General features: G+C 47.1%; 1 protein-coding gene and 1 pseudogene across 1 annotated transcript; one reads left to right on the forward strand and one right to left on the reverse strand.

The window, feature by feature from the left end:
• Positions 1 to 2,097: 2,097 nt before the first annotated feature.
• Positions 2,098 to 11,693, forward strand: KRT76 (keratin 76). Its single transcript, XM_058742682.1, has 9 exons — positions 2,098 to 2,724; positions 4,266 to 4,486; positions 5,894 to 5,954; positions 6,645 to 6,740; positions 7,341 to 7,505; positions 7,615 to 7,740; positions 8,594 to 8,814; positions 10,692 to 10,726; positions 11,147 to 11,693. The coding sequence occupies exons 1-9, from the start codon at positions 2,098 to 2,100 to the stop codon at positions 11,485 to 11,487; spliced, it is 1,893 nt and encodes a 630-aa protein (XP_058598665.1). The 3' UTR covers positions 11,488 to 11,693.
• A 3,951-nt stretch (positions 11,694 to 15,644) lies between these two features.
• Positions 15,645 to 16,838, reverse strand: LOC131519547 (ADP-ribosylation factor-like protein 2-binding protein; annotated as a pseudogene).
• Between the last annotated feature and the right edge of the window lie 6,289 nt (positions 16,839 to 23,127).

Consider the following 23,127-nt stretch of genomic DNA (forward strand, 5'->3'; position numbering starts at 1 on the left):
GGCTTCCTTTTGCTACCATCCTTTGGTGAGCTGCTCAGGGGTGCAAAGTTGTTTTGAGAACAACCAAGGCCAAAGTTAAGTTATCTCCTTTCTCCATATCCCTAAATAGAGTACTAGCAATAGCTCGGTATACAGTGTCTTACTAGGTGTCAAACACCATGCTACACATTTTATATTTATTTAACTTAATGCTCACAAAAGCCCTATGAAGTACCCGCCATTATCATACCCATTTTATCATTGAGAAAACCAAGGCACATAGAAGTTAAGCAATGGCCAAGGTCAAAGAGCTAGTAGTGAGTGGTGGAGCTGGGATTCTAACCAGGCAGACTGGCTCTTGCCAAACTGCAGAACAGAAAATTAAGAATTAGCTGCAGAGTACTTAAAATTGATGGATTCGAGGATCTTCAGGCTAATCCTCTGCCCCAGATTGCCTTGTCTGGAAACCCCTCCAGAAAGACAGAGTGCTGCTGATTTGATTGCAATTCTGGAGATAATACCAACCACCTACTTCTTAGGGAGTCCAGAATCACTCCCTCCTGCTCCGTCATACCTTGTAGAGTCTTAAATGTGGGTAACAACTTGAAAACGTGTTCTTGCCATGGGTGGTGTGGTTGGGTGTGGAGAAGCAATATCCAAACATTTGGATATTGGGGGCATGGGGATGGGGGATAGTTGAGCCGTTGGAAGTTAGAACAGTAGTGTACCAGTGTACCCAGTCTGCTACCAAGGATCTCCCACCCTTCCTCCCCCTAACTCCCTGGCCCAGATGGAATATCCATAGTCTAGACCAGGGCTTCCCAAACTCCCCTGATCATAAGGATTACCTGTAGGGCTTATTAAAAATATAGACACTCAAGCCTCTGCTCTGAAGATTTGCATTCCATAAGACTGAGGTGAGATCTGGGTCTAGATAGTTCTATTCTTAGACACAGGTCATTGGTCAGTTAACAACACACGTCAGTGGTGTGCTTTCCCTATGCAAGAAGCTGGCGATTCAGAATGAGTCGGACTCAATCTCTTCCGTTGATGAGCTCAGGGCCTACAGGGGTACTGACAAGTAAACATATAAGTTTACTTTAAGACATGGGGGAAAAGTACAGGGTATGGTGGGAAAACAGGGAAGGGTATCTAACCCAGACCAGGTGGTGGAGGGGTAGGAGATCCTAAGGCTACCAAGACTGACGCAGCACACACTCTCATCCTGAGATGAATGGGATCTTTCAAACTATTCCACCCACCAGCTGGAGGGTCCCCACTTTCTGTCCTCTCTTGCTTCTGGATCCGGAAATCACCTGCTGTGGGTCAAGGGTGGTGGTGGAGGGGCTTGGTCTGAGGCTCCTCCCTGCGCCTGTCTTTGTCCTCTTCCCAAGCCTTATACTTGTTTGCTTCAAATATGACCCTCACTTTTCCCATGGGTCATTTTATCTTTGTTTTGTTTGCCATGAGCAGCACTGCTCATCTCGAATGACAGACTGGCTTAAATGGATGCGTTTGACTGAAGTGGTGCCAGAGTGGACTCTGTGGGATCAGTGCACCTCATCTCCCCACTCCCCCCACTCCAAGCCCTCCTCTGGATATTTCTCTGAAGAGGTGGGCACAGACGACATGTCACTGGGGCTGTGATGCTCTGGCATTACAGGGAGGGACTCAGCCCATATGGAAGAGGTTGTCTGGTCCTTACCCCTGTGTCATGGAACTCAGTGGCTCCTAATTCCCTGGTGTCAAAATCCAATTCATCCTGCTAGGTCAGGTGCTGTCTGAGTTCCCTAGGCCCCCTGAGGAGATCACAGGAAGGGAGGGAGCAGAGCTCCTGTCTTTTGTCAGCTGTGGCAAGTTTGGGTGATTAAGCTAAAAAAGCAAAGTCATTTTGGTCCAGAGGATTAGTTTTGAGGTGTGTTGCAAATCTAGAAGCAACTTATTGCCTGGGAGGCAAACCAAACCCAAGATGACTCTCAGCTAATTGCTTGCCTTTCCTTGTGCCAAGCCTAACTCCTCAGTATATAAAGGCCAGCCTCTTCTCTGTCCCCATCCTCTGCCTTCATCCTTCTAGGCTCTTGCTAAGGGATTGCTAGCTGACCTCCAAGCTCTCTAACCATGAACAGACAAGTCTGCAAGAAGTCCTTCAGTGGCGGCAGCCAGGGCTTCTCGGGTCGCTCTGCCGTGGTCTCAGGAAGCAGCAGGATGAGCTGTGTGGCCCGCTCGGGGGGAGCCAGCGGAGGGGCCTGCGGGTTCCGGGGTGGGGCGGGTGGCTTTGGCAGTCGCAGCCTCTACAGCCTGGGTGGTAACAAGAGCATCTCCATCAGCGTGGCCGGTGGCTCCCGGGCTGGTGGCTTTGGGGGAGGGCGTAGCAGCTGTGGCAGTGGCTTTGGGGGTGGCTATGGAGGTGGCTTTGGTGGTGGCTTTGGTGGTGGCAGAGGAATGGGAGGTGGCTTTGGAGGGGCTGGTGGCTTTGGAGGGGTTGGTGGCTTTGGTGGAGCTGGTGGTTTTGGAGGGGCTGGTGGCTTTGGTGGGCCTGGTGGCTTTGGTGGGCCTGGTGGCTTTGGTGGGCCCAGTGGCTTTGGTCCTGGTGGCTTCCCTGGGGGAATCCAGGAAGTGACTGTGAACCAGAGCCTCCTGCAGCCCCTCAATGTGGAGATCGACCCCCAGATTGGGCAAGTAAAGACCCAGGAGCGCGAGCAGATCAAGACCCTCAACAACAAGTTCGCTTCCTTCATCGACAAGGTGAGGGCAAAGCTCAAAGGTGGCGTGGATGGTTTTGGCTGCCAGGGTTTGGTATACAAAGATGCCAGTAGGATCTGCCAGGCTCATAGGTGAGGTATTGGCTTCTTCTTTTTTTTTTTTTTTTTTTAATTTTTTAAATGTTTTATTTATTTTTGAGAGAGAGAGAGAGAGAGAGAATGAGCAGGGGAGGGGCAGAGAGAGGGAGACACAGAATCTGAAGCAGGCTCCAGGCTCTGAGCTGTCAGCACAGAGCCTGATGCAGGGCTCGAACTCATGAACTGTGAGATCATGACCTGAGCTGAAGTCGGACTCTTAACCAACTGAGCCACCCGGGCGCCCCTGAGGTATTGGCTTCTTGTCCTGGTTCTGCCTGGGGCCCTTTAGGACAGCGAACATGACTCTTTTGCTCTTCGGACCCCGTTTTCCTAGCTGTGAAACAGGGGAAGGAAAGGGAATCCAGTTCCCAATTTCCTTCTAGGGATAGGACTAGGGAAAATGAAGTGAGGGTCCAAACATGCTCATTCTCCCTTTTAAGACTGGGGCATTAGCCATGAGCTTATTATAGCTAACATTCAATTTCTCTTGCAAAGCAACTTCTGGATAATTGAACTGGAATTGAGCTGGAACTCAAACTTGCATTACTAAGAACTGTGGAACTATCTCTTAGTGGTGGGTCTCAGCAACTGACTCACCTTTAAAAAATTTTTTTTTTCTTAAATGTTTATTTATTTTTGAGAGCGAAAGAGAGTCAGAGCATGAGCAGGAGCATGGCAGAGAAAGAGAGAGACACAGAATCCAAAGCAGGCCCCAGGCTCTGAACTGTCAGCACAGAGCCCGACGTGGGGCTTGAACTCATGAGCTGCAAGATCATGACCTGAGCTGAAGTCAGATGCCCAACCAGCTGAGCCACCCAGGCTCACCTTCTTGATTCGAGCTGTCTATGCTGGGGCAGGGAAGGGTGTGCTGGGTTTGGGGGAATGAACCGGGAGTGTGAAGTTAAACCCAAGCCATCTGTAAACTGAGTAACTGGAAGGGGAAACAATTAGGGACAATATGGCACAATTTAGGAAAAGTTAGACCTTGTTGACTATTTTCACTGCCTGTAGGGAGGTAAAATGTTCACTTGGACAACAATTGTAAATAACTTCATGCTGGCCTCCTGTAGAGGTGTTCCAAAGGATCCTAGTAGAATAAGGTAGTGCTGAGTGTGACCCTTAGCTTTGTCACGTAGTAGCCACATCACTTTGGGCAAGTTAAACTGTTTGAGACTCTGTTTCCTTGTCTACAGAGGGGATATAGTAACACCTCCTTTATAGGTGGTTGTGAGGATTAACTGAAATAGAATAAGTGAAGATACTAGGTATAAACATATTCTAGCTCTCCCTCGTCTAAATTCTCACTCTTCCAAGTTAAAAACAAAACACGACACAACAGAGGCTATCGCTGATTGGAGAACTGGGTTCATTTTCTACTCTTCGGGCTGCGTGGCCCCACTTGCCCAACTCAGGTGGCTGACTCCTTGTCTTTCTCACCTGATGCAGGTGCGGTTCCTGGAGCAGCAGAACAAGGTCCTGGAGACCAAGTGGAACCTGCTCCAGCAGCAGACCACAGGCACTGGCTCAGGCCCCAACAACCTGGAGCCTCTCCTTGAATCCTACATCAGTTTTCTACGCAGGCAGTTGGATTTGGTTCTGGGGGAGAGGGGGAACCTGGAAGGAGAGCTGAAGAACATGCAGGACCTCGTGGAGGACTTCAAAAAGAAGTGAGGGCCCCAACTGGGGAGTTCCGCCTTCCAGGGGATTAGCAGGGAGGTGTAGCCCCGGTTTGAGATTTTAACTGTCCCTGACTGCACCTTCAGTCAATACTCTTGGATGGACTTATTGAGTGAGGCATGACCAAGCGGAAGGGGTCAGAGGGTGGGAACTGAGACTTCTAGGTGGCTGATTCTGACACATTTCTCAGGCTCTGGGCAGGCCCCTCCTACACTAACTTAGGTGGATGAGAGAATCTTCCCAGAATCAAAAACGTTTTGGGATGAAGAGCCCTCCACACTTGCTGTACATGGGAATCACCTTGGGAGCTTGTCAGAAACACATATTCCTGTGCTCCAGACCTAGATATTGTGAATCAGTAGGTGTGGGGCAGGTCCCAGGAGTCTAGTGCCCCATGGTTCCCAGGGGGGAGACCACCTGGCTGATGGTCTAGGGACACACTTTGTAAAACACTCTTTCAATGTGTCCAGTCTAGTACTCTGTTTCTGTAGCTTCAATCAACCTTGTCCTGCATGTTTGGGGTTGTAGTTGATACCCTCTGAGGTCTGTGAGGTGAGGAGGGAGCTCCAGATATCCGTGGGGTCAGGACCCACAGGGGTGGGTACACCCGTTTCGGGGAAGCCCCATCTTGGGTCAACTGCACAAATCTGGCAGGCACCGCTCTGTGCTGGGCTCAGTGCTGAGTTCTGGGAATCCAGTGGCAACTCAGATTGACGTTGCCCAGAAACCTTTTCTCCTGGAATCATTCCATTTTCAGTCTTCATGAGATCCAGACCCTTTGGGGGAGATTTTAGTCATTAACGAGCAGGAATCTCATAACCCTGGTGCATTCAGGAGACATGAGTTCATTCTTAACCCAAATTCCTGTAAGAAGCAACTCTTAATGAAAACAGAAACAGCGAGGGCAGAGGCAGAAGCACCCAGTCTGAGCAAATACCTCTCTGGGTCTCATGTACACACATTGCGCTTTGTGACCTTTGTTATAGCCAGACAAGAAGTCATGCCCCTGGCCCCTCCTCCCCGCCTCCCCTCCTCCCCTCCTCCCCCTCCCATCTCCCCACACTTCAGCCTGTTACCTGGGCTTGGAGGGAGGAGGACGAGGCAGTGGCCTGAGCTTTGAAAGGTCTCCAAGCAGGATGGGTTATGTAATTCTAGGGGCTCAGTGCACAACGAAAATGCAGGGCCCTTGTTAAAAAATCGGGTTGGTGCCAGCAGAACATTAAACTGTTAGGACTTTCTGAACCCAGGGACCTGTGTAACTGCGCAGGTCACACGCCCATGAAGCTGGTCCTGTCCCCTGATGAGAAGATTCTGGATGAGTGCTTGGGATCCTCAATTTTTTTTTTTTTAAATTTCTGGAATGTCACTGTCCAAATATGTGCTTCTTTCTGTCCCAGATATGAAGATGAGATCAACAAGCGCAATGCGGCTGAGAATGAGTTTGTGGGGCTTAAGAAGGTGAGCAAGTGGGGAGCAACAGATCAAGGCTCTATTTCTGGGCATCACCCCCATGGAGTCAGGGCAGAGCCAGCAGCTCTGGGGCACAGTGACCCTATGCTGGGTGTGGGGTTTATATTTTTCCTGACAGTTTTGGAAACGAAGGAAGCAGCTCTAAATACGTTATTGGTGAGGAAAGACGCCTTACAATGTCACTGTGACTAATGAACTGATCAGTAATGCGAACAAATAATGAAGGATTTATGTGTAGCATTAATCAAGGTTTGCAGCCTACAGGGTACCCTGGATGGTATTAATAAGAACAATCAGCCAATACTCACAGCTGACTTGATTGTAAAGATGAAGTAGTGAGAAGAATAGAATATCCTCCTTTCTATTCAGAAGGCTGGTTACCTGGTACCAAACCTCCAAAGTCACATGTTAGATAAATGTGATTTATCTACCCATACTCCATGCCTGGCTAATATGGTTTATATTTTGTTAAAGCATCAGGGTTTGGTTGGTCAAAGCAACTAAAGGGAAGAAAACCACTTTGATTTTCTATTAAGAGGGAAGGTGAGAAGTGGAAATTAGGGGGAGGACAGGGGAGGGACAAGAGGAGGGACAAAGGCTTAGGAAAGAGCTGTGGGTGGTAAGGGGGCTGCGGGTCATTCTTTTGGGTGTCTGACTGCCCGTCTCCACACCTCGCAGGATGTGGATGCTGCGTACATGAACAAGGTGGAGCTACAGGCCAAGGTGGACAGCCTGACAGATGAACTGAACTTCCTGAGGACCTTCTATGAGATGGTGATTCCTTGATTTCTTGGTTTGCTGAGCTCCAGAGCCTTCCTGTCTGCATCTTCTCTGACATGCTTCCCAAGCAAGACTTTAGGGGATAGTTAAGGGGCAAAACACTCACAAAACCAGCAACAGAGCTCGGAACTCAGCTACACCCCACCTGGGAAATGCTAACTTAGCTTACCCAGCCTGCATTGACCTGGGCCTCAAGGCCAGGGTCCCTCTCTGACTTCTTTGTTTTCCTTCTGTCCTCAGCCTTTTTTGTTCTACACCTTCCCTCTGGCTCCTATGCCAGTATCACAGCTAGTTCCTTCAGAGCACTCCTCCCTACTCCAGCCCCCTGGAAACCCACACAGTTGAACTCACTGACTGATACTCTCAGGCTGACAACCTTATTCTATTTGCACATTTACTTTTTTTCTTTAACTTTGTTGCCTGGCATCTTTTAGGCGGTAGCCAGGCCTGAAATGCAAGCTTATTTTTCTGACTGTTCCATTCCTGGCCCCATTTTTGGGATATCTCTGCTGGTAGAAGATTCTTGGACTTATTCATTCCCAGCATCTCCTGGGGCCAAGGGATGGTGAGAATGACCATCCGTGTTCCCTATAGGAGCTGTCTCAGATGCAGAGTCATGTCAGTGACACGTCCGTAGTCCTGTCCATGGACAACAACCGCTGCCTGGACCTGGACAGCATCATCGCCGAGGTCAAGGCCCAGTATGAGGAAATTGCCCAGAGGAGCAAGGCAGAGGCTGAGGCTCTGTACCAGACCAAGGTGGGAGCCCTCTCCTTGCCTGCATACTCTAGGTTTAGGTCCCGCTGACCTTTATCAAGAATATTCTAACACTTTGTGAAGCTATGTTGATTGGTTTCCCCTCTGTCAGCTTGGGGAGCTGCAGACCACGGCCGGCAGGCATGGAGATGACCTCAAGAACACTAAGAGTGAGATCATGGAGCTCAACAGGATGATCCAGAGGCTGCGGGCCGAGATCGAGAATGTTAAGAAGCAGGTGGGTCTGGTCCTATCGGAGAGATCCTGGAGGTCTTCTGGGCCATGGGGAGAAAGAAGAGCAACAATTGTGCCTCTGCCACACGCTTTCTCTGTCCTTCCATGGTGTCACATGTGGGATAGCAGTCTCTGGGAGACTCCATTCTCCCTGAGATTCCCTCGGAAATCTTTCAAGTTCCCTAAGGAGAGATGGTTGCTCCTGCTGGCTTTCCCAGCAAATCTTGCAATTGTAGGGAGGGCCTTAAACACTCTGTTCTCAGTAGGATCTACCTTCTGTGAACTATTTGTCATGAACTTCACATTACCTCAATGGCTAATTTGTGTCACTGGAATAAACTGATTAGGCAGGGGAGTATTTAACAGTCTTGCAAAAAACCAGTTACCAGTTACCATTACTGCCTTTACCAGCAAATCAGTGTTTTTTTTCTTTAAAAAATTTTTTTTTTACATTTATTTTTTTTTGAGAGACAGAGACAGAACACAAGTGGGGGGAGGGACAGAGAGAGAGAGAAGGAGGCACAGAATCTGAAGCAGGCTCCAGGTTCCGAGCTGTCAGCACAGACCCTGACGCGGGGCTTGAACTCACAAACTGTGAGATCATGACCTGAGCTGAAGTCGGACACTTAACCGACTGAGCCACCCAGGTGCCCCAGTGTTCCTTTTCTTGATGAGACAGGAGTTAGTTTCAGTGGGCCATAGATAAATAGACCAATTGCAAAATAGACTTCTGTTTTCTGGGCATGTGCCACTGTGGTAAGGGATGGAGGGATGCTGAATGGAGAAAAGAACTTCAGGAAAAATCAGCTGTTTCTTGATCACTATGTTAATTAGTCTCCTACCTCCTCCTGGCCCAGAACGCCAACCTGCAAGTGGCCATAGCTGAAGCTGAGCAGCGTGGGGAGCTGGCCCTCAAGGACGCCAATGCAAAGCTCCAAGAGCTTCAGGCTGCCTTACAGAAGGCCAAAGATGACCTGGCCCGGCTGCTGCGGGACTACCAGGAGTTGATGAACGTGAAGCTGGCCCTGGACATGGAGATCGCCACCTACCGCAAGCTGCTGGAGGGCGAGGAATGCAGGTGAGGGGCTGTGGGGCCAGCATTCTCCAGATAGGATTTTAGAGTGACCTTTGATAATGAAGAAAGAGAGCAAGATGATTGGAGAGGACAACTCAGACAAGGGGTAAGGAACCTCCTGAACAACAGAATTTAGGATTCAAGTGCCCCCCATTTTTTTTTTTTTTTGTCAATCAAGATCGTCCAATTCTCCTATTTACCATGGATATATGTATTACACAGCTCTGTTGATCATTCTTATGAGCAATGAGTACGGAAAAGTGCTTTGGGGTTATGACAAAAGTTATAGTGATGTCCACTGGAACTTTTTTTTAAATGTTTATTTATTTTTGAGGTGGGGAGGGGCAGAGAGAGAGGAGGACAGAGGATCCGAAGCAGGCTTTATACTGACAGCAGAGACCCCAATGCGAGGCCCAAACTCACCAACTGTGGGATCATGACCTAAGCCAAAGTTGGATGCTTAATCAGCTGAGCCATCCAGGTACCCCTGGAACTTCCTGAGATGACAGAAATGTTTTATGTGCTCTCCAGTACAGTAGCCATTAGTCACTTGAGTACTAATGGTTAGTGCAACTGAGGAACTGAGTTTTATACTTAATTTAATTTTAATAAATGTGACTAGCTTCATGTCACTAGTAGTTACCATATTGGACAGCACAGTAGAGAGAGCCCTGTAACTTTCCACCCCTGAGGCTGAGTCCACAGGGGAGGTGGCCGATGCACACATACTCTGGAAAAATAGCACAGCATCAAGCAGCAGATAAGGGCTTAGGGAGTGGATATCAAACGCCAAAGGATTGGCAAGAATTGAGAGATCTTTCGCTGACTAGTTGCTCCGTGCATCCTGTGTTGAACCTCTGTCCTCAGGCAGCTCCCAATCCGATGGAGGAAGCAGAACTCAGGGGTGAGAAGGAAGTTTATGAATTTTTTTTTTCAACGTTTTTTATTTATTTTTTTGGGACAGAGAGAGACAGAGCATGAACGGGGGAGGGGCAGAGAGAGAGGGAGACACAGAATCGGAAACAGGCTCCAGGCTCCGAGCCATCAGCTCAGAGCCCGGACGCGGGGCTCGAACTCACGGACCGCGAGATCGTGACCCGGCTGAAGTCGGACGCTCAACCGACTGCGCCACCCAGGCGCCCCCTTTTTTTTTTTTTTTTTTTTTTTTTTATAAATCAATGAAAGGTGTGAGAGTGAAGATGGTGCTATGTGTACTGGGGATTGTGGGATAAAGACAGAGCGGTCGACCACAGGGGGGCCCACACTGGCAAGGGGTGCAGACACACTCTATGTCTGCTCAGATGTGTGGACGTGCCTGCTCCATGAACATGAATGAGGCACAGAAAGATGGGCTGTGTGGGCAGGACATTTTCAAGCTCCTCATGTGTTGAGTGTCAGCCCCTCTCACATTTTACCTTACCTTGAACCACCACCCCTACCCCCACCCCGGGAAGGCTCACTGGAGAAGGCGTCCTGGGAGAGGAAAATCAGAAGAAAACCAGGGCTGGGTGAGGGAGGTACAAAGACGGTCTCAGTAGGGGAAGAGTGGTGAGGCAGGACTAACCAATTGGGGGCTGGGTAGTTGAGCACTTTGCCTGGAACAGATGCTCTGGAAACTAAGGGAAAGAGGGCAGACAAATGGAGAAATGGAGGATGGCTGGTGAAGCTTCTGAGCACCTCAACCCCATCCCCTGGCCCCACAAGCTCCTTTTTCTGGGGAGATGTGGTCATAGAGACACTTGGAATAGCCTTCTTCCCCCGGGAACTTGACCTCTAGTAGGGCAAATAGGGGAACGTGGCTCCCAAGGTAATGAACCCTCAGCTCTGTGGCTAGTGACTCATTGCAGAAATAGTCCACATCTCTTTCTCTTCCTTTGTAGGATGTCTGGAGAGTGTCAGAGTGCTGTGTGCATTTGTAAGTAGCCCTTCAAAAATTCTCTCCCTGGGTTGCAAAAAGGGTGGCCACAGAGACACCCTCACTGACTGATCTACAGCAGGAGAGGCTGACCCATACAAGGAGACCAGGCCACCAAACAGTGCTAGGGCCATGGCCACACACTCCCCACCTCACAAAAGTTGGGAAACTCTAAGGCCAAAGCTAAAATGCCCATGGTCTTGGGGAATTCCCTAGGTTGGAGAACCAGAAATTTCTGTGGATGCTGCTGGCTCTTGTTCTTGGGGAAGGACGCCAGAGAGCCAGGCTCACTCTTGTCATTTATTTACAAGTTGAGGCCTCAGAGAAGTTAAGCACCTTCCTCCAATTCACAAGCCAAGCAGGGTAGAGTTGTGATGCAGACCCAGGCTTTTGCTTGAATTGAGTGCCTGTTCTCTGCAGCGGTGATCAGCAATGTCACCAGCACCAGCAGCGGCTCTGCTGGAAGCCACGGAGGGGTCAGTGCCAGCAGCAGCGGTGGCTACAGAGGCGGCAGCAGCAGCAGAGGCAGCAGTGGTGGCTATGGAGGGCTCAGTGGTGGCAGCAGCGGTGGCTACCAGAGTGGCAGCAGCGGGGGTAGGCTCAGCAGCGGAGGCAGCAGCTCTGTGAGCCGGAGTGGAATTGGCTCCGCCTCTGGTGGCATCCAGACCTCGGGAGGCAGCAGCTATAAGTCTGGCAGTGGAGGCAGCACCAGCATCCGCTTCTCCCAGACCACCAGCTCGAGCCAGCACTGCTCCAAGTGATCCTCTGGGGTCATGTGTCCAGGCCCACCTGCATCCCTCTCAGCCTGCCACAGCACCTCCTACTTTGCTTGGCATCAACAAATGCCAACCTCAGCCTCGCTTTTCCTCAAGTTCCCCGGAGAAGGGGCTGAACTTCTTCCTGGCTCCTCCATCCCCAAGACCTTTTCTAGGCTAGGAAGGTCCAGCTGCTAGTCCCAGAGGATGATGCCCCCAGATGAGCCTGTGGGCATCATACCACTGTGGGCTTTTCCAGCCTGGCCTGTTCCTACACTGGCCCATCTCCCTTTCTCACTGGGAGTCGATCGATGGTCTGAAGTAGGCATGTTTCAGCCCCGCTGAGGAGGCGGGGGTGCTAGAGGGTGAATGGTCAAGTTCTCTAGACTGTTGGTTCTCAGGGTGCCTTCTTCACATTGGCATCATGTTCTGACCTTGCCTCTGTCCCCTTAATTCCCCCAGCTGTGGATCCTCTGGTGATGATTATGTTGCACTTTCTTTTCTCAATAAATTGCACTGTATTTCACATTCTGGTGTTTGGCTTTCATTCAGGGAGTCATAGAATAAACTGAGGTCCAAGAGAGGAGAGAAATTAGGTGTGGTTGGTGGTCTTCCAGAAGTTATGGTAGGTATAAGGGATGCTCAATAGTCTTAGCTTCTCCTTTATCCATTTGGCTGGGTTCTTGTGATAGGTCTGCCCAAGAGTATTTATGTTGCTTAAGTGAAGACCCCTCCACTCCCATGGAGGTTTTCCCATCCATCCTCCTGCCTCTGAGCAGGCCTCTGGGATCCAGTCTTGGAAAAAGAGGGTTTTGCAGTTCATCAAGGGAAGAGATTCTCCTGGGACTGTGGCTCTTTTGCTCCAAATCCCATGCTGGCCAGACACAGCAAATTCTCTTTCTGCAAGCACAGCTCCTAGAGTCTGAAGAGGTCAATGCATGACAGCCTCTTTTCCCAGACCAGGTTCTGAGACAATTAAAAAATAAGAGAAAGGAATGAGCAAATGGAGAGCCAATATTGCCTTTATTATCAGCAAAGCAGATACTGGAGAATACTGATTATACCTCTGGTGGGATGGGGTTCCTTTACAGGACCTCAGGATTATACCAGATTTCCTACCTGGGCAGACACAATATAGGGTCATTGTAGCCTTCCTATGGGTTCAGACCCCTCATGGGACATAGGAGAGCAGAACATAAGCTTGCTTTGGGTAGTCCGATCTTGAGAGATGGAGGGACAAAACTATGCATGCCCTACCTTCCTTCCAAACTCATATCAGGCAAGAGAGAGAGAGAGAGTAGTAGAGCCACTAGTGGAATTCTCTCCACATGGATGAAAAATTAGGATTGAGGACGATGCATACTCGCTCTATACTGGCATTTCCCAGCTGTTCTCAGGAAGGTGAAACCTAAACCCACGGAGGAGAGGGGCAATGAGACAGCCACTGAAGGAAACCAGGAAGCTGAGAACTTCAGTGGAGTCTCTGTTCCTTCCCCGACTCCCAAATCCAATCCCATCTGCATGCCTTTGAGCATGGTAAAATGTGTAAGTCACTGTAGATCATACATTATCTCCCCACACTTCCCAAAGTCAGATCAGAGCTGGACTAATGAGAGGTCACCTCATATGAGAGGACATAAGAGATGACCTCTTATCTGATGGTCCAAGAAAAGTACCAGGACCTGGCCTCCATGTTCTTGTGTCTGATCTGATCTTCTACGCTCTACCCCATCTGCTCTCCAAAATATAGCAGACCTGGTCTCAAGCCTTGGAGGAATCTAATTTTAAAGCTCCTACACTTGAGAGTGTAATAAATCCTTGCCTATCCTTTCAAGGCCTGCTGGATTCTTTAGCTCCTTCCCCGTATACCCTTGGCATAGCTCTAGGTACTGTGGAAGTAGAACAGTCTATTCTGTATTGCTGCTCTTACTGGCTTTTTAGAGACATTACAAGAAGCATCACTGTGTGTGGGGCACACAGTGAAAGTTTGGGGGTCAACTGAAAGAATGAAGAGAGTAATGAGAGTAGACTTCCCTCCACCCCGGAATAGGTCCACTCCAAGGCAGGATGAAGCTGAAAGTTGAGAGTGAGAGCCTGGCACCTTCTTATAAGCTCTTGCAAGGGGGCTATGGAGGGAGTTGGCAAAAGACTACAGGATACTTGGAATCCGGGGAGTGGGGGGTCAATCAAGACATGTTGGAGCAGAAGCCTGGAGCAGTACTGGGAAGGAGAGTCTGGGCAACATGGAGGTGGGGCAAGGTTACAGGGCTGATGTCCAGACCAAAGCCCAGGAGAATTCTAGGGCTAGCATCACGTTTCATGTTCTTGACACAGGCTGGAACTAAACCATGTGCTAGTGAAGCAGGGAAGCTTCCAAGGTGAGGGCACCATGTCTGAGGCCAGGCTAAGGGTTGGAGAGGATGGAATATCTCTAATATGGAAAGCTGGCAATTCTGAGCTTTCTGAGCCATGAAGAATCCCTCAAATCCATCTCCCATGTGAAGACAGAGCTGGGGCAGCTCTTTGCTTCTGAAGGTAGCCAGGGTATATAGAGTAGGTAGTATTTACCTTTATGTAATGGTCAGAGAGGTGACAGGAGCCTTTCCAAATTGAAGCTTGAAATCCTACCAGTTACGTCTTTAGGATTAAACAATCTGTCTCCTGGAGGCAACTGTTTCTTCATTCTCCATCTTTTATCTTTTATTCTTTATCCCCCACTCTTTCCCTCTTCTTCTAAAGGTCTTCTTCTAGATTACAAAAACAGCACATATCTGTAGCAAAAAATGCATAAAATTTAGCAAAGTTAAAAAAAAAGGAAAAGAGAGATCATCTATAATTCCACAATCCTGTGACATTTTCCTATGTGTATGCATGCACATGCACGCACACACATACATATGGATAGGTACATGTAAATATATCATCTTTTACACAATAGGGCCTTAAAATACATATTGCTTTGTAACCTGATTTTTCACTTAATCTATTGTGGAATTTATCCATTAAGTGAGTTGACACTAGAGTGAGATCCTATCATTCTCCAGACACTGTGCCAGGCTCAGGAATAGAGTGGAGAACACATACAGTCTCTGCTCTCATAGAGTTTACAGTCTAGCTGGGGAGAAACTTACCAAATAATATCTTACCATAACAACCAATGTAGATGGAGATTTTCTTTTTCAGTGCAGTTTCTTATTTTTACTTAAAAAAAAAAAACCAAAGGTACACATTGGGAATTAAATTACTATTTTTTCCTTCTTTCTAAAGGTGTGACATACATGTTTTCTGGTCATTAATATTCTACCAAACATTTTACTAACCTAAGCCAGGCAGAGACCATTAAAGCTCTTTGCTATCCCTTCCTATTCAGACTGAGTTAGACCAATGAATACCACTTTGGCAGGGAGAAGAAGAGAGCTGGAAGGGCAGAACTTGGAGAATCACATTTTTACCAAACTCATTCTAACCCCATCCCAAAACCTAACAAAGTAATTTATACAGAAAGGATTTTAAGCAAATCTGCATAAATATTAATATGCAATAAGAAAAGGATAACTTTAGTCTGTTTCCAGACTATAGTATATATTCACTGATATTCAGTAAAATAGTAACTCCAATGAAGAAAGTATTTTTGCCTTCATAGTGCTAACAACTAAAAAGTACAAATATTTAGGGGAGCCTAGGTGGCTCAGTTGGTTGAACATCCAACTCTTGGTTTTGGCTCAGGTCATGATCTCATGGTTCATGAGTTTGAACCCCACATCAGGCTCTGTGCTGGCAGTGCAGAGCCTGCTTGGGATTCTCTCTCTCTCCCTCTCTCCCTGCCCCTCCCAAGTCTCTCTTCTTCTCTCTCAAAATCAATAAATAAACTTAAAAAAAAAAAAGTACAACCATTTAATACTTAGATCTTTAACTGGATAATTAAAGAAATTCTAAGATTAAATCTGCCAGATTAGTGTGAGTATTCATCTATAAAAATGTTTTTTTCAAAAATGATTCTTATTTTTAAAAAAAGGCTTCTTTTGCCACAGTAGGACTCCATCAAGACTAGAAGAAGATAGTGATAAAAGAACTATAAACCCAAGACTAAGAGTTGATTTTCACATGTAGCTTTTGGGTAAAAGACATCATGTTTTAGTTTATTCCCATAGCCAAGACTAGTTCTAATTTTCCCATGATGGTGGGCTGAAAATAGGAGTTTCAGAAATCTGAAGACAGGGCCAGCTGTTTTAACACCATAGATAAGCATTCCTAAATAGTAAAAAACTCCACACAGGTGGGTCACTGGGTTTGAAGGACTGAAACTCTCAATCAAGTGAAAGAGCTGTGAGCAGGGGGAGATTTATGCAAAACCTGCCTGTGGTATTGCAGACAGGGAGAGTTTATGATGGTGTTGTGCCTCTTGGTTGTCACAGGAACATGTATTCTGGGGGAAGGGGCCTTCTAGATGAAATGCTTGACATAGTGTTTGTCCCAGAGCAGTCTGACTCTCCGAAACACCTGAGAGAGGTGTCTACTTTGGCAGGAGTACTAGGGGTTATTGAATAGAAGAAAGTATTTCAGGAAAAAGAGAAGTCCTGGGAGCATCAGATAATTATCTTTTCGACCCATCAATACCTAACATTAATAAACAGTTGCAGAACAGAGTCAGTCTTTCCAGGGTGTAGTCTCCAGTCATCAGGAGCAGAACCCTCCCCTGGCCTATTGGGCCCATGTTGTCCAGAAGGCCGCCATTACCCACAGGTGGAAGCTAGTGCTAGGGGTTGTTCTGGGAAGTTGCCACCGAAGAGGATTTGCACAATGAAGTCACTATTAAGCCACTGCTTAAGACCAGTCCTCAGCCTTCTTTTTCTGCTCTGTAGTCTAGAAATATCTATTTAAATGTCAGAAAGTCTGTAAATGTGAGCAGCATGTCGAATAGGTCATCAGCCATCTCATCTTTATGGTGCTTTAATGTTGCTGTGAAAGCAGCCATGTTGAATCCCAGAATCCCTGTCAGCTGCAGTTCTTCAATATACTTTTCTACCAAAGAGAGGTATTCATTAAAGATGGGTGTGTAGGTGAGTTTATTCTCTTCCATGTCTCCAAACTCCTGGTAGTATCTGTCCATGAAATTTCTTTGCAGTACTTGGAACTCTGCATCCATGACAATGTCCTTGATAGATCCAACCACAGCAGCAAATTCAGCTTCAGAGGCGGAAGAGGTGGACAGTGCAAAGCTCTCTTCTTCCAAGACTTCTGCAGCCTCCATTCCACCCTGGCTAGTGGCTGGTCAGCCTCCCTGGAGTCTGAGGCTGGTGAGTCTGTGCCTGCGCTCGGGCCCAGAGGCCTCCATGCCCTGCCCAGCTGCCCTGCACCGGGGCCCCATGACTGACTTCCAGGAGCCACGCCCTGCCTCCTGTCACAGTGGCCGAGGTTATCATTCCTAATGAGTGCACAATTTCCATTATGTGGATATAGCACATTTTGTTGCCTATGTTACGTCCACTTTTTCCACAATAATAAACATCGCTGCAATGAACACGTGTCTGTGAACACTTGTCCTATTCATTCTTTAAGATAACTTCCTAGATGTGGAGTTGCTAGGCCACTTTAAAATTATGATTTATATTGTCAAACTACTGTTCAGAAAGAGTATGCCAACTGGTACTTTTACAGGTAATGCGTAAGACTTTTTGTTTCTCCAGCTGCATGAACACTGCAGTATTTTTAGTGTTCGACAATTTTCTTGGTTTGATTTTCATTTCTTCGATTGCTAATGAGATTGAACATTATGAATACATTTATTAGCTATTTAATTTTCATTTTCTGTGAATTGTCTATTTGTGCAGTCCATTTTCTCTTTGGATAGTCATTTTGGTTTTCTTTTTAATCTACTTGTCAGAGGCAAGGATTCCAACAGCACTCGAGCCACTCAGGAGGCCAAAATCTGGGCAACAGTCATAATTGGGCCAGAATGAGTGTCCTGTGAGGGAAGTGGGGTGAGGAAGACAGAACTGGCCCAGGCAGAGGGAGGCCAGAGGGGGCTAACAGGATTGTGGGAACGTGAGGCCAAGTTCCAAATGGGGAGGAGTCACTTCCAAAATCAAGTCTGCTGTGGCAGATGGGATTATGGAGTGGGGTGGGGAGGCTAAGAGAGAAACAAGCAGGGTCAGTCATGTAGGGATGAGGGGTCTGTTGTGAATGGCCCTCTACTCCCAGTCCTGCTTTAATAACTCCTTTACAGAATTGATTGCAATCTCCATCTCAGAGTCTGTCTGGTGGGGAATCTGACCTGAGGCAAAGGCTGAGGGAGCAGCTAGATGGCTGCTTGATTGGGGTTTGAAGGATGCCTCTCTTCAGGTAAGAGCTAGTTCTCCTGGGGAGAGTGGAGAATATGCTGAGCTCCTTGAAGACCCTGGAGGTGAAGAACCAGGGGCAGTGGGCAGCCCGCCTTATACCAGAGAAGTCATTACAAAGTTCTTCAGGGATTCGGAGGGGAGTGGGCTTCCCTGGCTTCCCTGGCTTGCTGCCATCTGATTAGTTGTAAACCTTGCCTGGAATATTCAGAAAAGCTGGGCTGTGGCTGGGGCAGGGATTGATGTGTCTCCCCAGCCCACCTTCTGCCTTGTCTGACCATTCTGGATTTTTTTTTATCCCCCTGGTTGAGTTTCTGAGGACTCCACTCTGGCCAAGGTCAGAAGTCAAGACCCTTATTAGCTGATCCCTGGCTGATAGAGATAAACTCCTAAGCATTTTCCCTGCCTCCAAGCTGCTGGGGATCGATCACCTCCCCCAGTCTACCCTTTATTGGCATCTGGGGAGAGCAATTGACAAAAGTGTGCATTAGAGCTCCTTCTCATGCTACTGCTTAGACTAGTCTTTTGGTTGTTTCAAGCCAGGTTCTGCCTTATTAAAGATGCGGTTACTTGCAGTCGAAGCCTACACAGTCCTCATTTGAATGCCCATAAATTTATTTCATGCACCTTTTGCCCTGAGAAACTGGTAATTAAGATGCAGGGTCTTAGCTGTCCGACAATAATCTTTTGTGATGGAAGTACAAAGAAAGTCTGGGACCTGAGGCATTTCTAACAGTTATTTTAAGCTTTGCATAATTATTGCTGTTCAGTTAGAATTAAATACAAATTTTAGTATAGAGTTGAATGGGTCTACCCAATCTCTGCATCTGCACATGGCTGATGTATCTGAGTCTTTTGACTGTAACTCCTGCCTCACCCATCACACACCTACATATACACACAGACATACACATACCCACACCCACATGCCTGCCTTTTTGAAACAGAGAAACACTTGTTAAAAAACAAAATTCAATTGAGTAAATGTGAAGATCTAATTGGCTTTTTAGAAAAATGTTTATCTTGAGAGAGAGAGAGAGACAGCATGCGCGTGTGAGCCGGGGAGTGGGGGAGAGGGAGAGACAGAATCTCAAGTAAGCTCCATGTTCAGCATGGAGCTAACGTGAGGCTCAGTCTCACAGCTGTGAGATCACAACCTGAGCCAATATCAAGAGTTGGAAGCTCAACCAAGTGAGCCACCCAGGTGCCCCTCTAATTGGCTCTATTAAATGATTCAAGAATCGGGCCACATCCTGACTAACAAGTATAGGGAGGCTCCACTGAACTGAACAAAAGGATTTTAAAGGCAGAGAGGGGGCATAAAAAAAGGAGAAAGGAATTTATTAGCAAGGAATCATTGTTCAGACAAGGTAACCCTTTTAAGAGGAGTGGAAGATGTTTATCAGCAAATTTCCTAGTATTGATGAGAAAATTCTGCATTGGCTAGTTAAGGGTTACGTTTCTGGGGGGCGGGTGTCAAAAAGTGCAGTTAGTTTAGGTAATAACTCTTGGTTTGCTGACTTGTCCTAAATGATTCTGTTTTGGGACTGTGGCTTTCTTTCTTTAAAAAAAAATTTTTTTTGTTTTTATTTTTGACAGAGAGAGGGAGAGAGAGAGAGAGGGAGAGCGCGAGCGAACATGAGTGAGGGAGGGGCAAAGAGGGAGAGACAGAATCTGAAGCAGGCTCCAGGCTCTGAGCTGTTAGCACAGACCCTGATGCGGGGCTCGAACTCACAGACTGCGAGATCATGACCTGGGCCGAAGTCGGACCCTCAACTGACTGAGCCACCCAGGCGCCCCAAGGGACTGTGGCTTTCTTTTTAACACACTAAACGGCAACAGGGAACCCCCCAACCCCCGCCCCCGCTGCCAAACACACACATGCACACACACACACACACACACACACACACCCCTGATAAGGACCCTGGTAATAGGCAGTTATGTTGTTTGGTTGATATGCAAGAGATGATCTTCCGTCATTATACATAGGATGACACTATTAGCTAAGAGTTAATGTGTACTGAGTGCTGTTATACACCTGGGCCTGTTCTAAAATAATTCTTACAACCACACTATGAAGTAGATCATATTGTTATCTTTAGCTTATTGAGGGAAGCCAAGGCACAGCGTGTTAATTAAGCAACTTATGAAAAATCATGTAATTAGGAGCTGGAGAGTCAGAATTTGAACTCAGGCAGTTTTACTACAACATGACTTGACTGACCCAAATACCAGTGGGATACAAGAGAAGCAACTGTTTTCTAGTAGTGGATTCTTTTTGTCCCAAGGCTCATTATGTCCAACTCTGGTGTTCCAAGGTCTTCTTGGCCTGGCTGGTCTTTTTGTGAATTAGAAACAGGTGTCCACTCTGTGCAGATACAGCTCTACAGGCTTGGCAGAGGACAACACTTTGTGTAAAGTAAAAGATGCCTGTGCTCCAGATGGACACAGCCCATGCCACCACACGCAGGTTGGTTACCAGAGCATGAGTTAAATTTTGGCTCTTTATCACACTCTTGTGAAGGACACAACCCACATAAATGTACATGGCCACTCAGGTGGTCTTGTGTTTGAACTCTGAGATCTGGGAGGAGGGGAAATATCTCTAATTCCTTGTTGATTCATTGGTCTCTAGTCTCTGTTGTTGGTCTGCTTCTACACCTTTTCATCCAGCGTTGGCACTGTCTTTCTAGAACGAGACAGTAATAACACCACCACTTCTTTTAACTTGCTCACACAAGTGAGCAAGTTACCCTTGTGGCCCAGGGTCCCACAGAATCGTAGGGCTTTAGATTGACTTCAGCCTGCAAAGAATGGGTAAGTGCTTTCTTCGGCAAGGAATGCTCTGTCCAAATTCCTGATAAATTGGATCTATCCATGGTTTATCCACCACATCCAAAAGAAAATTACCAAGTTACATGAAAATGAAGACTGGAACCTATTTATGTGTATTATAGCCCTTTAAGGAATGACGAGATTCAAAAAAAATATGTGCAAGTTAGTGAAGTGATATTGAAAACAATGGTTTTCATGAAAACATGCTACTACCATGTTTCAACTGTAGCAGAGAGATCTATGAGGTAGTGAGGGCCTAAGGGTTTGTACTGCATTTGGCTTTTAGGAAGCCAGCAAAGAATGTACTCTCAGGACTGTGGTGCCCATAATATGGTGATTATATGCAGAAGAAGATTTCATAGGTTTAGGAGTTGACCAGTGATAGGGAAATGGATAATGTGAATTTTGATTACCTGTTTGAGACCTTTAGTTGAGAAAGGGAAGAGACAGGATAATAGCAAGAAGGTGTCATGGGGTCAAGATAGGGACTTTAAAGATGGGAAAGACTTAAAAAAAAAAAGATGGGAAAGACTTGGGCATAGAAGAGAGATTGAGGACATGGTGGGAAAGAGGGTAACTGAGTAAAAAACTAGAGGAGGTGGGTAGGGAGGCTGTCTTGTAACCCTGTACAAGAGGAAGAAAAATAAGGTGGGTGTGGAGGCAGCTAAGAGTGAAGGCATGGAAGAGATGCCAAAAGGAGATCACTTATGATAACCTGAATTTTCCCAGGGAAGTAGGAAGCCAGGTCATCTTCTTTGAACAGAAAGCGGGGACTGAAAAGCGGCTGGAAGAGAGTGGTGGAAGTTTGGGACAAAGGTCAAGGGCATTAATGAGAAGATGACAGGACAAGAGAGGGATTGAACCCCCAGCTGAAGTGGAGATCAGGACTCTGTTGTGCCCCAGATTACATGCTTGTGTGATTCTCCCAGCAGTGCTCAGCTCTTGGGATAGGAGGGGAAAGGGACGTTGTAGCCTCCTTCAAGACATGGGACTTCGTTAGGTGACTGGTGGAAGATAGCAGAATAAGGAAATGGAGGATGCTGGTGAGAAGGTTGTTCAGATGGTCAGTAGACTGTTCCATGAGGGATGAGACAGTATTAATTTTGCTCACCACTCCCTACCACCTGGTAAGTGCATGGCACATAATAGATACTAAAAAGGTATTTGTTGAATGAATAATGCTTAGGTTGGGAAGAACAGGAAAAGAGGCCATGAGAGGGCTAATAGGCTAGGAGAAAATGAAGGGATGAAGACAATGGTAGTATTTATAACACTGAAGAGCAGGTGTGGTGGGAGGTAGGTGTCAGTAAACTAAAGGATGAAAGATTATGGCCAGAGAGTAGGATTTGGGATTTAAGCTTCTAAGAGGGAACATTTCTTTATGATGACCCAGGGCATGGCCCTGAGTGGGTGGCTGAGGTGGAGGAGGAAGAAGATGAGTGTAATTGAGAAGATCAAGGAATTCCTAGGTCAGGATGCAGGGTGGGTCACACTCTCAGAGGGAAAAGTCTCCAAGGGTGATGGCGAGGGAAAGTGGGGGAGCATCATAGCATCCCAGAACCCAGGGGGCGGAAGAAACTTCAGAAGTGGTTTGGTCCAACTTCCCACCAAATGATAGCAAGAAGATTGACTTGGATGGAGTGGCAAGGCCTTAATATTAAAGGGAGGCACTGGGGAAGGAGGAAAGAATAAGGGGCAGAGGAGGAAGGGCATTAGAGGTCAAGGGAGAAGCTCATTCTTCTAGAACAGGAGACCTAGTCATTTTCTGGGTGGAAGAGTGACAGGTTGAAAGTGGTATTTGTATAAGATCATGCTGGCAGCGATGTAGGGGTGGATGGGAGCAAGGAGAGACTAGAGGTTCTGGGTGGGTCTTTGGGGGAGAAGTGAACCATGTCCAATTCCATGACCCACCATAGTTTTCCAGGTTGCCATGACCGGCATAATTTCTTCCCACGCAATGGGTCATGCTGGTACACGCCCCCGCATCTGTGTATATAACATACTACCCTCTGTTGCCTTAAGTAGCTTCTGATGATCCTGCTTCAAATAAAGCTGTAATGTTTGCTGCACAGGCTGGTTCCTGCAAGTCTTTTCATCCCAACATGGGATGCTGTGTGTCTTCTTTATCAAGTTGGCTCATGATGTCTCCTCTGGGAAACCTTCCATGGCTAACTTCCCTCCACAGATCCCATTTCCATCCCCTCCTATAACTGCAATAGACGCACGGCTATTACTGGCTCCATCTGTGCTTGTCTCGTGTTCTGGGTGACAGCGTCAGACTGTTTGCTTCCTACATATATAGAACATATCTCCTTTTTCCTCTGAATTCCTTGCTCTATGACCTAAAAGATGCTCAGTAAATGCTTGAATAGACCTGTTTTTGCCTAAACTTTAGCTCTTGTGCTTTCTTGTGTGCCTTGCAATGAGTACGTTTCCCACAAATCTTTGAGAGCTGACTTGCCATCATCTG

The sequence above is a fragment of the Neofelis nebulosa genome, chromosome 8 (genome assembly GCF_028018385.1).
Source record: "Neofelis nebulosa isolate mNeoNeb1 chromosome 8, mNeoNeb1.pri, whole genome shotgun sequence".
Taxonomy (NCBI): Eukaryota; Metazoa; Chordata; class Mammalia; order Carnivora; family Felidae; genus Neofelis; species Neofelis nebulosa.